The 17,673-nt window shown below is 32.9% G+C and overlaps 3 protein-coding genes across 3 annotated transcripts; 1 reads left to right on the forward strand and 2 right to left on the reverse strand.

Annotated features, from left to right (window-relative positions):
* Positions 1-4,966: 4,966 nt before the first annotated feature.
* LOC126970006 (sister chromatid cohesion protein DCC1) lies at positions 4,967-17,474 on the reverse strand. Its single transcript, XM_050815685.1, has 5 exons — positions 17,224-17,474; positions 7,639-7,829; positions 6,761-7,551; positions 5,743-5,906; positions 4,967-5,109 (listed from the first exon to the last, which is right to left on the reverse strand). Exons 1-5 carry the CDS (start codon positions 17,232-17,234, stop codon positions 5,004-5,006), a joined length of 1,263 nt encoding a protein of 420 aa, XP_050671642.1. The 5' UTR covers positions 17,235-17,474; the 3' UTR covers positions 4,967-5,003.
* On the forward strand, positions 9,315-12,799 carry LOC126970027 (mitochondrial import inner membrane translocase subunit Tim23). The gene is made up of 3 exons (XM_050815709.1): positions 9,315-9,666; positions 10,914-11,021; positions 12,096-12,799. Exons 1-3 carry the CDS (start codon positions 9,453-9,455, stop codon positions 12,353-12,355), a joined length of 582 nt encoding a protein of 193 aa, XP_050671666.1. The 5' UTR covers positions 9,315-9,452; the 3' UTR covers positions 12,356-12,799.
* On the reverse strand, positions 12,790-17,162 carry LOC126969988 (protein DENND6A). Its single transcript, XM_050815645.1, has one exon. It carries the CDS (start codon positions 16,955-16,957, stop codon positions 15,278-15,280), a length of 1,680 nt encoding a protein of 559 aa, XP_050671602.1. The 5' UTR covers positions 16,958-17,162; the 3' UTR covers positions 12,790-15,277.
* Positions 17,475-17,673: the final 199 nt, after the last annotated feature.

Here is a 17,673-nt window from a genome sequence, read left to right on the forward strand (position 1 = left end):
TAAAAAACGGAGAGAGCCGAAATCCACTACGTTTTATGCAACTGTTCACTTTCAACTTAGCCGGATTTTACTTCATCCCCAATCGCCATACTGTGATTACTTCTATTTCAAACTTATGTCAAATCACTGCACGTTTCATGCTAAACTAAATTTCAATTGTTACTTAGGCAGTCCCGCCTCTTATAAAGTATATTTAAAGTGTAGTATTTATATCCTCTTTGGAACATTCTACACAAATGACAAGAGTGGACTTTCTCTTTGGTGGACTGTTCACTGTGGAGACCTGTTTAAATCATTTAAATTCTCTTTGGTGGAGACTGCAACCTGCAGTGTGTTTATTTATTTATAAGTTAGGCTGATGAAATATTTTCGTTTTGCTGTAAGATTCCCTTCGGCCTTCACAGAGTACATATTTTGTATGTAGGAAAGTTTTCTATAACTAGAACATAACCATATTAATTTTAATACAAAAGAAGAAGAACATTAAAGAAATATTAATTGTTTTGATAATTTAATGATATTAAAAGAGATTATCAATATGCCTCCTGTTAAACGCGGGAAACAAGGTCTCAGTGACGCTGATGATGAAGAAGAAGATTACAGGAAACGGAGAGACAGAAATAATGAGGTTAGAACTTTATACATTTATACCAAGTATTTATACTAATTCAACGAAATATTACGTAGACTGACAGGAAATAACTTAAATTTTATTTAAAAGCGTTGAAATTATAGTAGATAATATGCAAGATTCTTTTTGTAAACATTAATTATAATATTACGACTAGTGCTAGCGTCCTAAATTTTAATTAAAATCAATAATGACAGTTGCCACACAATATTTCTTTGATAATATTTAAATGTAGTAGGTACATAATTAGATCTGTTCTTAGTTTTTCAGAAATTATGATAATTCTGCTATTAATATCAGGAATAAATATTAACTTATCATGTCCACTATTGGAACTACATGGTACAACAACAGGATCCCAGAAAATTTTATAATACACAATATTGTGTTGCTAAATTAAATAGAATCACTTTGTGTGACACATATTATTATAAAAATAACTAGAATAAAATAACTAACTAACCACACCTTGAGAATGTGGCATTTGCCAAAAGCAATTACATGTTATTATTATGTAATTCAATTTAACTAGTTTATTTTGCCAAGGCTGTGAAACTTGGATTTCACATTCTTACTTTTAATTAGTGATGCAAATATGATGATTTCATTATCTTTATGTCATTTATGTCTGTGGGTAGCCAAGCTAAGACACTAAGCTTTCATAAGCTTGAACATGGATGTGGGAGTGAGAACGACAACTATAACATCCACTGTCCTCTCACATAGCGATTTGTACTTTATGCTTAAAGAAATACTGGCTATTTTAGTTTATTTGTTTTAATATTACATGGTCACCATTGTATTATTTCTAGGAATTTTTGTCAATTTATTGTTAGGACTTAGTAGGTACTTTCTTATTAATTATATAATTGATTACTTCATGGAGTGCAGTTCAGTCCAACTTGAGAGATAGGATACTTTTTATTTCGATTTGGGACCCATAATTATTTTTATTTCCAATATTTGTTTTGTATGGACATATTTTCTATGAGAGAATTTATTGAACGCACGGTTTGACAGTTCTGCTGTGAAACAATTTCATTATAAAAAAGGAGCATATTTTACGAAATCATTCTTGATGTTATAATATTATTAACACATTCATAAAAAACAGTATTACAGAACAACATCTGTTGGGTCAGCTAGTATATTATAAGATTAGTACCTACAGCACTTATATTGTGTGTAATAATAACATTAAGCAGATTCATTATAGAAGTATTTTATTACAGGCAGTAAAAAAGAGTAGATTCAAGTCAAAACAAAAAACTCAGGAGACCTTCACAAGGGTTAGTAAACTAAAGGCAGAGAATCAAATGCTGGAAGAAAAAGTAAAAACACTCACAAAAGACCTTCAGTTCCTCAAAGATCTCTTCATGGAGTATGCATCAAATTCACAGAATCCCAAATTTCAGGGTATCGACTTAGATAAACTGTTGGCTGATATTCCAGATGATAAAGACACAAAGCCTGGTAAATCATCACATTGATGATATATTAGGAAAAAAAAACCTTCAGGTATAAGTAAAAATTAAAACTTATTAACTTAAGTTTTTGGTATAAATGAGGATATAGGAATTTAAACATTAAATCAAATTCCTGTTAAGGGACTGAATTGCCCAAAGGTTTTAGACTGGGTTAAACAGGGAGTGCTGGTGTCTAGAGTTTAATAAATTCTTGCAAACAACTGGTTTTAAGGGTCAATTTAACACATTGATTGCTTGCCACAACAATCCTTCTAAATTCCTCAGCACATTAATTATTGCCCTCAATCTTTGCATGTTCTGGTACCCATTGAAGTAACTCTCTTCATTTAATGTTTTTATCAACTCTGTATCAAACAAGGCCACCTATTTGTGTGGACAAATTAACGAACTTTGTCATACAATAAATAACTAATGGCGTATTAAACAATCATCAAACATGTTTGAGTGGTGTTGTATATACATATATACACTAACTTATACAGATAACATTAAAACATTCATTCAAATTAACACCCTATTTCATACCAGTAATGTTAAAAGTCTATTGTATATACTCATTAGTAGTGCCACTATGGATGTGAACATAGGGCAAAAACATTTTGTCTGGGCAATTGAAATGTAAATATTTAGCAAAATGATTAAAAACGTCAAGTTAGTTACATAATTTTGTTAATTTAAATGTTCACTTAACTGAAATACAACACACCATCCTTTGTTAATATTTAGATAATAAGCGGATATGTTTTTATTTAGACAATTATTCACCCAACACTGTCATTGTGTTGGATTGTATTCAAACCGGGGCGGAAACACAACTGAACAAAAACTCTGCCTAATTGATGCGTAGGCAGAGTTTTGCTTCAGACAACTTCTCAGCATAATTGTGGATAATTGTTTATTGTATGTCAATAATCATAGCCTTTATTGAGGACTATTTTGCGTATTACCTCTTACTAGAAGTTTATGAATGATAGATTTAATATTGACATCAACTTGTTTAATTTCAACATAATTCAATTGGTAGATGGTGTCAGCAGAAATTGTTTGTATGTGAAACACATTTCTGCAATATCTACTGGGTTGTTTTTTTTTTTAAATTAAGTATGCAATGTGATGTTTTAATCTTTTAATTTTGTTTTAAATTATGTGTTTCTTATTCTCTTGTTGATCACAAAAATTACTATAGTTTATATTAATAATTAATGTTTTTAGCTAAATTACTTAGATTTTATATTATACTAATTTTTAAAGCACCTTAAAAATTTTATTCATTGATTTTAGATAAATATATTTAGATTTATACTTGACTTAGATTTGTTTTATAATTAATTATTTTATGTATATGTAACTTTTAAATCAATGTAATATTAGATAAGAATTGAAAGGAATTAATTAAAGTTTATATTTGTATAGTTAATGTTTTTTTGGAGGAGGAAAATATTCAATTAATTAATTTAACCTGTAAGTATACAAATTGATTTGTGTAGATATTACAGAAAATCACGAAAAATATATAGCTTTAATGGCTGATAATTAATTAATTTTTATTTCAATAAAGCAAGTTTATTTACTTTAATTCGCTATCCCCATGACGTCAATTAACGCTTGACGTCCTTATCGTATTGCTGACGTCACAGCGCTTAGTGACACTGTTATGCAATCCGCAGCATATTTTTAGAAACTAGGCCAATTATATTCAAAATATTTGTATTTATTTAGTTATTATATACTAATATTATAAGTGTAAATGTGACTGTTAGGCTTTCACCCGTAAACTATTCAAACCATTGGTACAAAAAAGAATATTGAAATAAGATCTTTAATAAGAGCCTGATATGTTTCGGTAATTTAAATCAATCTTAACTTTACGAACGGAAAAGTAGGACAAATGAGCACAGGTCACCTGATGTTAACTGATCACCGCCACCCACATTCTCTTCCAATACCAGAGGAATCACAGGAGCGTTGCCAGCCTTTAAGGAAGATGTACCTCATCATCAACCGGAAGACGTCCACTGCTGGACAAACGCCTCCCCCAAAGATCTAAAGACGACTATCGGTCCTGCGCTGCCCTCATCCAACGTATTCCGGCGATCTTGACCAGATCGTCGGTCCGTGGGGAGCCTACCACCGTAGAATTCGGCAGCTGCAATCAAACAGCTTTTTGGTACACTCCCCGTTAAAGATGCGGTAGAAGATACACAATGAAGCGACGTCTCTACGCAACGCGAAGTGATCTAGCCGTTCACAGAGCACTGGCACTGGGTCCCCGACAATTCGAGAAGCTAAGCGAGAAGGTCAAATGGTTCCAGCTGATACTGGAGTTCTACAGACCAGACATGACAGCAATACTCCATATGAGGCCGGACCTGCGCTTCATAGGACGCTAGAATGTGGGCCGGCTTGAAGTATTGCGGTGCTCTATTTATGACGCCCAGCTTCTTCGAAGCCAATTTGGGATCGCTCGTGATTTCGAGACCCACTCCGATACTAGACGAGGCTCTGAGGGAAATGTTGCGTCGAAGAGCAGTGATACGACAAATGGGTTGTTTATTGGTAAACGCGAAAACTTCAAGTCTTTTGGGGGTGAAATAAGACAAGGTTCATTTTACCCCATTCCGGGCCTTCTCAAGAGATGACTCGATAGAAGACAAGTTTTTTCCGGCACTGGTCGACGAATCGACGATTTCACGAGTAAGACCTGCATGGCCTGTTTAACAATGTGTATTAGAGGAGTCCAGCATATTGATATGCAGAAGAAACAGTACCTATAGGAGATAGCACATTCGAGGAACTCGAGCTCTATACATATTAAAGTATTATTATATACTAAAGTAAAAATACTAAATTATTTTTATTTTTAATTAATCTTCAAGGAAATCAGTTTATTTCATATGCTTAGCGGAGAACACTCTAACACCGTCGACCGTGGACGCCCGCGCGTGTTTTGTCAGCAGGGCATTTACATTTAACTTCTCAGTTGCGTACGACCTGAAAGAAAGGAATCATTAGAATCCGCATATGAGTTCCTTAGAAATACATTACCAAATGAAGTTTTTTAGATATCTAAAAAATAGTGTTATAGTAAAGTATTATTGTTAAATTATATTTAAGCTGCGAAAACTACTGATAATTTATAAATAGGGTCAAGTGTTCCATTTTGATATGTTTGAATGAAATGACGGACAGAGCACAAATTTGTAATCATTTTGGAATTAGGTATTATATTATTCTCATTATATCAGTCGAAAGACATCCACTGCTGGACTAACGCTTCCCCCAAAGATCTCCACGACGATCGGTTCCGCGCTACCCTCATCCAACATATTCCAGCTATCTTCACCAGATCATTCATCTTATGTATTATTTGTAAAAAGAATTATTGTATTTAAGAAAGAATACTGGGAGAGGATCTTGAGCTGTGTGTTCCTTTTGTAATATTTCTTTCCGAACCGTTGGAAATAATTAAGTCGACATTAGGAAGAACTCTCATGGAATCATTAAAAAAAATAGGATTTGTTTTATTTGAATTGTTCCCTGCTTTAGCTTTTTTTAAATGGTCAAATATTTGAAACGTTTAGTAGTAAGTCCCTACAACCTAAAGTAATTTTTAAAAATGCATACTCAATATAAGGCGATATATCTTCGACAGTCCATTTTGCTTTCGCCTGGAATAGAACCTTGAACCTCTCATGTATGTCCTCAGGCAAATCTGTCTCCGAAAAGCCCCATACTACCTGAGGTGAACTACTCTTATCCACAATTGCTATACCGGATAGCAAAGATTCCTGAAATTCAAATATCCATGATTCAATTATGATTTCTTTGGCGTTTAATATTTGATGTTAGCTTAGCTAAAGTAATATAACGCATGTAAGTTTGTTGCGCCCATTCTTAGGTCTGAGGCATTCATTTTGGAATGGGTGGTAGTTTTTGACTTTCAATAAGTGATGTCACATACTATTTTGAATAAAAATATTTGAATTTGAATAAGGAGATATAATAATTCATTAACAGAGAGAGATACATAGAAAGAAACTACACATTTAGATAGATTTAATGTAGGCCTTTTAGAAGTTTCCGTTTTGAGTAATAGTAATTAAAAAGGGGGTGAAGGTTGACTTACAAAAAAAATGTTCTCGTAAAAAAAAACGACGGAACAAATTATGGTTTATGTGTATATCGATGGAACAAATCTAGAGCTCATTATTTATTTATTCGGAGACGGGGGACCAGCAGGTATGTATGTACACCCACACGTGCATAGTAAGACATATCTTGTGAATTGTGCAGTTGTGATGTGCCTGATATCAACGTGTTATTGGTGGGTGACATTTCTATTCTTAATGTGATATCCAGTGGTAAAATGTATCATAAAAATATTGCAATCGATATAAAACACATTTTGAATATGCTGTCATTATTATTCGAAACTATAGTTATTATAAGTAGGTATGACTTATTTATAAAAAAAAATATCAATGTTATCTAGTATTTTCTTTATGTATTTCAATGTTGTGTTAAAACCGTATTATGGGTATGCATTTATTTTGTTAAGAAATAAATTCATTAAGATTTATATGCAATTCTATTTACTATGTAGTTGTTCTGCAATTTGTATAATATTAAGCCTAATACGTACACTTGTCGTCATTCCCTCTGGTACAGAGTCCCTCCAAGCTTGCAAAAAATCCGTCAAGCTAAACTTTCCCGCGCTCTTCAACAAAACTCTGGCTAGAAATCTACAAACTTTATCCTCTTTATACTTATAGAACTGACCACATTGCTCTGTATAAAAGCCGAACATAGACTCCAGAATTGACTTAGGAACCAAATCTTTAAGGCTCTCCATAGTTATTTCTTTTGATATATTATCCAATTCCCAAGAATTCTCCTCAATCAGATCTAACATATATGACAGAACTCTGAATTCAAAGTCAAAATCTAACAGCCGATAGTATCCGTCAATATCAATAGCCTGTATTCTAATCAATTCTTCATCTATCTCCGCTTTTGAAGCTTGTACTTGTTTGAAAAGACTATCGTAAGTGAATAGTTGAGACTTATCTACAGTATATTCAAGTTCTGGACCTCGATATCGAGAAGCTTCTAGAAGCTTTTGCAATTTTGAAAGCCTGGGTTTGCAGGGTTTCAATTCATAATATGTAAAGAATGTTTTTATTATATCTTTGTGGATAATTTCTCTTGGTGGCCGCCCGTCATCGGAATCTGTAGACTTATTTAGGCTAGTATTAGACTTTTCAAATGATGAGTCAGAGTCTTCAATGGAATTGTTAGCCAGAGTTTCATCTAAGCCAGTCGATGCTGCAAATAATAGATCTGGAACTAGTAGCAAACTGTTGGATGTCTCGGCCTCTTTCACGTCATACGTTTTATTAGATGTGCATAGAACGACGTTTTCCTCTGCATCACCTTCATTAATGTTAAAAAAATTGTCGTTAATCTTAGCAATAGAGATTGTCACCGCAATTTTTTAGATTTAATTTATACGGTACCCACCTTTAAAAACTAACTGATTTCCTGCTTCAATTTGTTTCAATAGATAATCATCTAGTAGCATAAGTCTTAGATTGTTATTAATGTGACTAGGGTCCGGAAACCTTAACACTTGACTGATTTCCGTTAGCTCCGACTCATGGAGTTTAGCAGTTTTGATTACTTTTCGGACGTCTTCTGGTTTTCTCTCGTCACTGAAAAAAAACAATAAATAGTGTACAAGGACTGACCCGAAAAACGTTGTTTTGCCATAATATAAATTAAGTACCCCGCGCCCGCTTATTGTAGATATTGTCCTATTTGTCTCAGGGCTCTTCAAATTATGCAGGTTATCAACTATAAAGTAGATCCTGTAGATGGAGACACAACCTGAGAGTAGTACAAACATACCAATATATGCGGACGGTTGGTTTAGTTGAAAGAGCGCTGGGACATAACCAGAGAGGCGCGAGTTGGAGCCCTGCATGCTCCATAAAGTTAGGTTCAAATTAAATTTATATATTTAATCCCAGAAGTGAGGGATATCAGTTAAAAATAACAAACTGATTAGATTAGGTAGGTATATGAAATTTGTTAACCTAGTTTGGCCATAGGTTCGTTACAAATAAGAATGCATTTTTTATGACATCATGTATTATATAATCACAACATATTAAAACATATGTATTTATTTATTGAAGTCTCAGCTTTAAAGTCTGGTCACGATTCATCTGTCTGTTTGTCTATTCTTTAGGCGACTCGAAATCGGTATATCGTTACCTCCTATAAAACTGACCGCATCGAAGGGCCTTAACGAGGGCTAGTCGTCAGCTCTTTTATAAAGTTCAGAACGTTGACTTCCAGCCAATCTAGAGGATTTCGTGCATTGACCAGGTCCAATCTTGCTGCAAAACACTACACAAAAAATTTTTGATTAAGTGGTTTCACAACACAATCTTAACACGATCTCTTGTATATCACTTTACCTGAACTCTTCACTCCTCTTTCACAAAAATGAAGCTGTTCATTGGAGCTATTAGTGTAGAAAAAATTTAGTCGCTTTGCTTGCTGTAGTGCTTTTCAGTTTTTCATCAGAGCAAAGGATAATTCTGTACTTTCACCCGCGTATCGGGACAGCAAGCACTACCAGCCTTTTAGTTCCAACAGCACACAGCCGATGTTTTATAATCTTCGACAGAGGACGTGGTGGTATGTGCGTCGATAGTACCTCATAGGTACTTATATAGGTACGACTGATACCTATCTATTTTCGCATTGATTTCAGGTGTAGAGTAGGTGTAGGTAGAGTCTGTCTTGAACTTGACGGACGACTCTATTGGCTTTACGGAAGGCAATCAGTGCAATTCAGTTTTCTTAACACCCCATTACAGTATTGTAATTTTATTTTAACGTCGAAAAAAATGTAATAATGCTATGAAATATATATTATATATATGTATGTTTCAATATTCTTGTTATGGGTTTATACCACCCATCTAGAATGATACCAACCACCCCTGGAGTAACCCACTTAAAAAAATTATTACCTAAAATAAAATTGTGATAGCAACAAATAGTGTTGATAAAGGCGTTTTTAATATTTAGACTGAAAGACTAGCATCCATGGTTATGAAATTTAAAAAAAATACGTTGTAGGAAGTGTCAATCACAAAAGTCAAAAACATTAGAGAAACGAAATTGACAGTGCCATTACCTTAGAATTCCGAATTTTCGATTTTAATCGCGAAAAATTAATGTCTGTGTTCTGCTCGACATTATCTAAAAAATAAACAATCAATAGAATTTGATTCAATAGTTTTGTGATATAAAAATAAAAAATGTCTTTATTTGGTGATTTACTTCCGATAAACAAAAATGAGGAGAAAAAGCAAAGCAGTGCTAACCTATCACCATATCTGAACTTCGATCCGAATTATATACCTAGAATGCAGCCAGAATTTCTGTACCCTGATGAAAGCCATATGGCCTCCACGGCTCGAAGATCCAACGTAGCCTTACCCATAGTAGGAATGTCTTTTATGACAGGATCAGGTAAATAACCTTAAAACTTTTACATAACTCTTCACTTTAGGTAAGTAGCATAAATAAAATTATTATATTAATAAGTAAAAAACCATAGTATAAGGTAGAAGAAATTTTTGGTATAGAAAAATAGACCTTCAATTTTATACAGTTGTGTCTTGGGAGTAGTATTGATGCATGTGTAAATTCCAATATTCCATAATAAAATTTAGAGATTTTGGGAAATGTTTAGTTTAATAAAAAATGTTTTGATTATTTGTCATGTATCAATGCATAAACTTATTTTGATAAGAGTATGAATTGGTTACACAACTATCAGCTCAAACCAAAACACAAGGGTTGGCTGTTGTCAATTTTAATTTTGACTGTGGAGACTAGTAGGCCCTTTAAAATTATTTAAATAGATTACACACCACTATTAATAACAAACCAGGTAAATGGTAATTTGGTGCATCCATTATCATAAATTGGTGCATGGTGAACCACAAGTTAGTATGTTTTTTATCTTGATTGGGTTTTAAGTCATTAGGGTTATTTTATCTATATATATAAAAATGAATTGCTGTTCGTTAGTCTCGCTAAAACTCAAGAACGGCTGACTAAAATCCAAGACCAAAATTAGCTTTGGCTAATTATGGTCTTGAATCATTAGTGGAAGTCCAGAGAAGGTTTAGAAGGTGAATTAATATGAAAAAGCTCCGAATTAAATAAAAACAACAATTTTGTTTTTCCTTTATGTGTCCTCCGTCATTCAGAAATCAAATTGAAAGAATAGTTTAAAAAAAAACTTACTAGAATTTATATCTCTCTAACTCTCTCAGGAGGTAAAAAATAAACTTAATTTTATATACAGAACAACATCTGTCAGGTCAGCTAGTTTTTAAATTAAAAGTCACATATTCACATAACACCTAGACTAAAGTTATTCAGAGTTAAAGTAGATAAAACATTCTTTGTATGGGTCTTATTATGAACAATATTATTTAATGTTCATAATAAGATACTTACACAGAAAAGATTAATTAATTAATTATTAAATTAAGTTTTGTCCTTTTACAATTACTATTAAGTAACCGTTTGCTGGAATTGTCTTTAATTAATTGATTTCAACTGGGCAACAATCTCATATTATTTACAAATAAAAATGTAATTTTGTAGTTTATCTTAATTTATAAAGATGGAAGATTGGATTTATATAGTGTGGTCAGTATGTAAATAAGAGCTAATACAATTAAAAAGTTTGGTGCATTTTTTAGGACTTGGTGGCATGGCTGGCTTGTACAAAGGATTTAGGGCAACTACACTAGCAGGTCAGACAGGCAAAGTACGAAGAACACAGTTAATAAACTATGTTATGAAACAAGGTGAGACTTAACATTACAAATAATAAAGGTTACTTGCTTGTAGCATAGGTGTGTTTTAACACTTTCATTGCTAGCCCTAGATAGGGTTTACTTATAAATATATTGTGTACAGTATACTGCTAAACGAATAATCTTACAAATATGTTTATTTGTGACTTTGCCTACTGGGCAAGAGGGCCCGGGTTTGAATCTTGGTAGGTACAAACATTTATATCATGAATATTGATGTTTGATTCAGAGTCATAGATGTTTATATGTATATTGTTATCTTTCAACCCATAGCAGTTTGTGTGTCAATATTGTTATTATATGCATGGTACAGCACACAATAGTCCCTGGTTTGGATGAAATCCTGGAGTATTGAATGTACATTGGGGAAACATACTTGGCAACAAAAAAACCTGTGAAAACCAGGAGACTTTTGCTTGAAAATAATGTAGTTGTACCTGAGGTACAGGGCAAAAATCACAAAATTTGTACTGGCCATAAATACTATCCTCAGTACTTGGGAGTTAAATGAATTAATAATGTTCTAATGGACGGGGTCGGAACATATTGATAAATGAAAATGCAACTAGTTGTAGAATCAGTCACTTTAAAGTTATTATGTGGTCAAAGTATTGTGTGATTACATATGAAGATAACAAATTTCAGCTTGTCAATATGGAAATTTCTGTAAGATAGCATCATGAAGTGCAATAATTACAATAATATAGATAGAAAAAGCACACCTCGTGAACAATGTTTTCTTTATTTATCCAAACTCCATTTTAGAATTGCTATGTACACTCACTTCCAATATTTGGGATTTGTTTAGCAATGTTGAGATTTCAATGAGAACTCAGTACTAATATAATTGAAAAATAATTGACATATTTTAAGAAAAGAATAGCAATTTAGTTAAAAAATATATATATATTTTTAATTTGTACTATATCACTACTTACATGTTTAAATGTGGCTTCCCAGTGCTTAAATTTCCTTGTTTGATACTTTGTGTATTATAAAATACCTATTTTGAATTATTCCAAGAAACATTTGTTGCAGTTAAGACATTATGGTTTTTCCTTTTAGGTACTACAACTGGATGTACTCTTGGTATACTGGCCTCATTTTATTCAACAATAGCACTGGGTGTAACTTGGATACGAGATCAAGAAGATACATCAAACACATTTATTGCTGCAACTGCTACAGGAGTACTATACAAAAGCACATCTGGCCTCCGGTCAATGGGTCTAGGGGCCGCAGCTGGTCTGACCCTAGCAGGACTCTACACATTACTTACAGATAACGATAACATATGGAGCAAAGCAAGATATATAAGAATGTGATTGCCAAACCCGCCTATATTGTAAATAGACTGTTATTTTAATTTATATTCTTATTCACTAGAGAGTATATTGTAAAATGCATTCATGTTAATTTTCCATCAAGTTTCAGTTTTATACTATCATTTTCAGAACAGAAATGAATATATATAGAAAAAATACAATTTGAAAAATTACTGCTAATAATGCCTGGGAGAGATAATAAGTTAATTTAAATTTGTATGTATATATATGTACCAGTAATGTATGAAGGGAGGGGGTTATACAATAGTCTCTAGTGAATAAGAGAAGCATTGACACTAAATGATCTGTTGAGTGTTTTAAGACTTATTTGTTCCATGTCTCAATGCTCATAGATTTAAGTGTGTTTTGTTAACCTGGCTGAGATCATATGTTCCATATCGAAACAGGTATAGCACAATTTAGTTAATAAAATGTTACTTGAAATATTTATTTTTATTTTACACCAACATAAAACAAGTATTAACATAATATCTTATAACTAAAATTAACACTAAAAGATAATGCCTATTTTTGGAATTTATTTACCATTCCCCATATAACATTATTGGATTATTTCCTTTGATCATTGACAAAAAATAAGGAATCCTTTTTGAGAGTAAATTCAGGTAGTTGAAATAGGAAGTCATAACTACGATAAAATCACTAGTAACAGAATATTTATTTGCTAAGTATTATTTACAAACTACTAAAAATTTATTGATCTTTTACCAATATCATAAATTTTATTTCTAATTACAGATAAAATATTACTACCAAATTTTATTTTCTAATATTTTTAAAATAGTAAATATCATCATAAAATATTTATTACTTAAAGGTGGAGGGTTTTAGTAATAGGTACATAATATTTGCGATATTGAGCAATTAAATAATCAAATTACCTATACTTAAACACAGCTTGGATACTTCCATGATAATTATGGGCATTGAAGAATATCTATATTTATCAGTACAAACTTGCACATATAAATAAATATATTTAATAAGGGGGCTCGCTTTTGATCGATATTGATGACAGGTAGGCTTGAAATTTTCACAGAATATTGTTATTATAGATAATGGTACGGAATCAGAGACCGACTCGCACTTGGTCGGGTTTTTTAAACTGATGTATGTGAAAATAAAATATATGGCAATCATTTTTCATTATGAGATTTTAAATTTATTCATATTGCCAACATTTAGCACACAATGGCTGCACAAGTCCCTCAATATCAGGGGTGTTGCAAGCTTATGTAGGAATCTTATGTGTGTACATATAGACAGTAGTCCCACAAGGAATTTATATTTGGATTTATTAGCGATTATTGATTTATAGTTAGCCGAGTTAGTCGTAATAGACAAGGCTGTGGGTTGCAACCCAAGCCGCAGTCGAGGGAGTAAATCAGCCAAGTGTCTAGTGAGCTAGTTGCACGAGTTTCAAACACACTTTTTCAACACACTTGCCAGTAAAAAACAAATATGTATTGCATAAATCGTATTAAAAAATGTAAATGGGTTTTCAGCAGTATAAAACCTCTCTGTTGTTACAATAAGCACAGACCACTGTATTACCCGGTTAAATTAAAAATTCTCTGTTTACTCTCATATAACAGTAAGGTACTAACTTTACTTTGTAGGGATAATTCTTATTATGCACATGTGTGTTATGGTTTGGTTTATCGGCCATTAGAATTATGTTATGAGGCTCACTTTACAAGAAAGTGTGTTTAAAATATATTTGACAGTTCACTCCAGTTTCATGGCTGAGAAACTGCAGTTTGTAAGACAATTTTAATAAGTAAGTACATTTATAATAAAATAAGCAAGTCTTATTAATTAATTAGCTTTACTAAGCTAACTTTATCCATCTATGCATATTCGATAACAACTACAAAATATACATTACTTAAGTATACATTGACTTATAATTATAGAATGAGATTTAAAACATCAAAAATATCTTTAAATCATAGACAAATAAGTGTGCCTCCTAAATATAAAAACTATTACCTTAACTATTAACCATCTCTTAGCTTTATTTATTGTATCCAACAATATGTCAAAAGGTCAAATGTCAAAAACACACAACATACTAGAACTTGATATTTAGTGTGATGGCGTTTATGTTATCGTTGGTGTTATATATTATGTATATGCATCAAATTCCCATCATCATAAATCATATCTTCATGAAATTTTCACTAAATTTTAATTTAAGTATGCACTTCAAAATTACAGAAATTTTTTTCGAAAGCATACATTTGGTTAAGTTGATGGTATGTGATCTCCAAGGTCCATACTCTGTTGTCACTCCAGAGAAATCATAAGTGTTGCCAACCTTTTTGGTATTTTTTGTTAAAACAATAAGGGAAGAAACAAGCAGGATGTTCAGCTGATGGTAATCGATAAGCCCTGTCCATTACAATGTAATGCCACTCAGGGTTCTTGAAAATCTCAATAATCTGATCTGCACTATGAATTGTGCTAGTAATTATACTAGCCAACCTAAAGCATTGTTGAATAAATAAACATATAAAACCGAAAACACATTGATGGTGGGCGAGAGTTGGACCTACACCTCCTGTGAAAGGCAACAGAAATGGCCTTTACTGTAGTTATAATAGTGTACAAAATCATGATAATTTAGATTATTTTGAGTATTACCATCACATAATATTTAATATATTATTCAAAATTCAAATGGTACATTTTAACTGATGATAATATTTAAATACAAAATTTAATAATTCTTATCATAAAATCATGAGTATCTATCTATATATCCTAGTTAAAGAAACACTTATGCACAGTTCTTCAATTTGGCCAGACCTAAGCGCAAGGTACAAAACATTTATAGGAAACATTTTGAATTTGACTGTGAATGCTGCATCTAACTTTCAAGGTGCAGCAAATCTTGGGTCACGAAGCTGCATTCAAGATTTGCTTCATATCTTCGGGTAGAACACAATTTAGATCATCCAATCTACGAGCTAGTAATGTCCTTGTGTTGTCAGCCACAGGTGGGTCATTTTTCAAAACTTCTCTCAATTTAAGCACCATATCAACTATTTCAACTTCTCTCTTCCCAATAGACCATTTCTTTAAGTCACTTTCGGCTAGAGCTTCCAATTGCAAAGCTTGAAGCTTATTTGTCAGATCACTATGCCTCTCATGGAACCATGCACTGAAGTTTGCTGTGCGGAAGAAATGGCGATATAACCCTATCCAGTCTCCCTTTATTCCTGACGTCAATTGTGGTCCAGCTTGTTGTAATGTAGCAAAGAAATCTTCAGGATTAAATGGATTGGGAATTGGTGGTGCCCTGAACGGTGATATATTCTTTTGTAAAGGCATCAACGAAGCCATATACCTCTCTAGTGGTATCATGAAACTCTGCGTCAATTCTAATAAATGGCGTTTTACCATTGCTGTTTGTACTTCAGATGGCCGATCGGTTCTCATACCATTATGTAGTTTTTTAATAATAGTCTTGTCCTTCTCCAAATAGGTCTTATACTGAGTATAAACACCTGGAGCAGTATCTAGCTGTTTCATGGTAGCAACCTTCCGTAATTTTGACTTCAACGAATTAGTGTCACCTAATTTTATAGTATGTGGCCAACGTTGTAGTGTTTTTGTAAAAAATGGATTCGTTACACCAAGTATAACACATGGTGGATTAAACTGTTTCCTAGTGAATTCCTTAAACTCACTGTCATGTATTGTGAAGTATGGTCTATATTCTGCAGAATAAGGTATTGGCTGAATCAGATATGTGAGTGCCTGGACCAAAGATGAGCATTCTGTTGGTGAACTTGCTATAACAACTATGGGTTCTGCAGTCAATACTAATTCCCACAATAAATGAAGATGTGATATTAAGCTAGAGAGAGGATCAAATACATTCAGGTCCTGTATACAAACTAATATGTGTGGTACATTAGGAGAATGGATTTTTTTTATAATATCTGACCTCAATACTTTTCCTGTCAACTGGTTTGGGATGTATAACTGAAAAACAGATCCTAAAACTGGAAGTAGCACATTCTGACCTGCATTTAATAAAGGCCATCGATTTATATCGTGACATGCAGCCTCCAAGCTACTTTCACCCTCTTCAAAATGCTTTGGAGCAATCAGCTGTATTATTTTATAATACAGATTAATAAACGGTAAGCGTGTTAATAAAATTATACTTTTCTGGAAATACCCACGCGGCAAAGACGGGTCTTTTACTTGACGAAAATAAACAAAGCCCCAATGGTGAGTCGAATCAGCTCTTAAATTAGGTACACTGTCCTCGTTATATATCACCTGCTGTCGAGAAAGTGGGCTTCGAGAACGCAATCGTACGTGAAATTGTGTATCACCCATACATCCTGAGTTCGAATCTGGGAACGCCAAGTAACAAATGTTACCTTTCTCTTGGTCACTTAACTTAACCCCTGGAGGATAAACACTTTCCATAGCCTGACCAAGTTCCAAATCGAAGGTAACAACGCATATGCAATGCAGCCAGTCGGAAAATCTGCTCCATTTCAAATCAAAATTCTCGTCTATTGGTAAATCACTGTTGCAGTTTTGCAGTACACAGGCCATTTTAACGACACATTACGATCACATTCACAGTAAATTCATAGCAAACTTGAATAGATTACCCTAATTTATAAGATATCAACAAATTATTAATCTTCATTGGAAAAAACAAACAATGTTACAATAGGTACTTTTAAGACGTGAAATGTCTCGAGTCTTCAATTCAAACAGCTGTTCTGTCAACATGGCTGTGCGCGCGAAAACGAAAACACTGCACTGTGTTTTGTAAGGAAAGTAAAGACATGGTTATGTTATAAAAAAATACATACCTGATATCCATTTTTCAGCAAAGTTTTTGGGTATAGTTTTTTCAATTTAAATTCATAATCATTCTTGATTTGTCTAATAAACCTGTAATAGTCCCTAAACCCGAAATTTCTTTGAACTTTGAAGCATAGACTTTTTTTTTTGGTTCTGTTCGTCCATCTGGACAGGCAAAGGGGTCAAAAGCCCATACAGCCAAGTCTTCATTTTTATTTTTCTATTCTTCACGTTACACAGCTTGTTCAAAGTCAAGCTAAGTATTTATATAATCTTCATCTTCAAACATAGTACAATTTCCCATAAAAGTAGTATTTCATGTTCTTCATGTTTCATTTTCTTCATATAGGTACATATAGGTTCGCATGAAAGGCCGAAGCCAAGTCTTTTATTGATAATATTCTTGTTCCAATGAAGATCATGCTTAGCCCCTTATTTTTAATAATAAACTTTTATGA

The sequence above is a fragment of the Leptidea sinapis genome, chromosome 19 (assembly GCF_905404315.1).
Source record: "Leptidea sinapis chromosome 19, ilLepSina1.1, whole genome shotgun sequence".
Taxonomy (NCBI): domain Eukaryota; kingdom Metazoa; phylum Arthropoda; class Insecta; order Lepidoptera; family Pieridae; genus Leptidea; species Leptidea sinapis.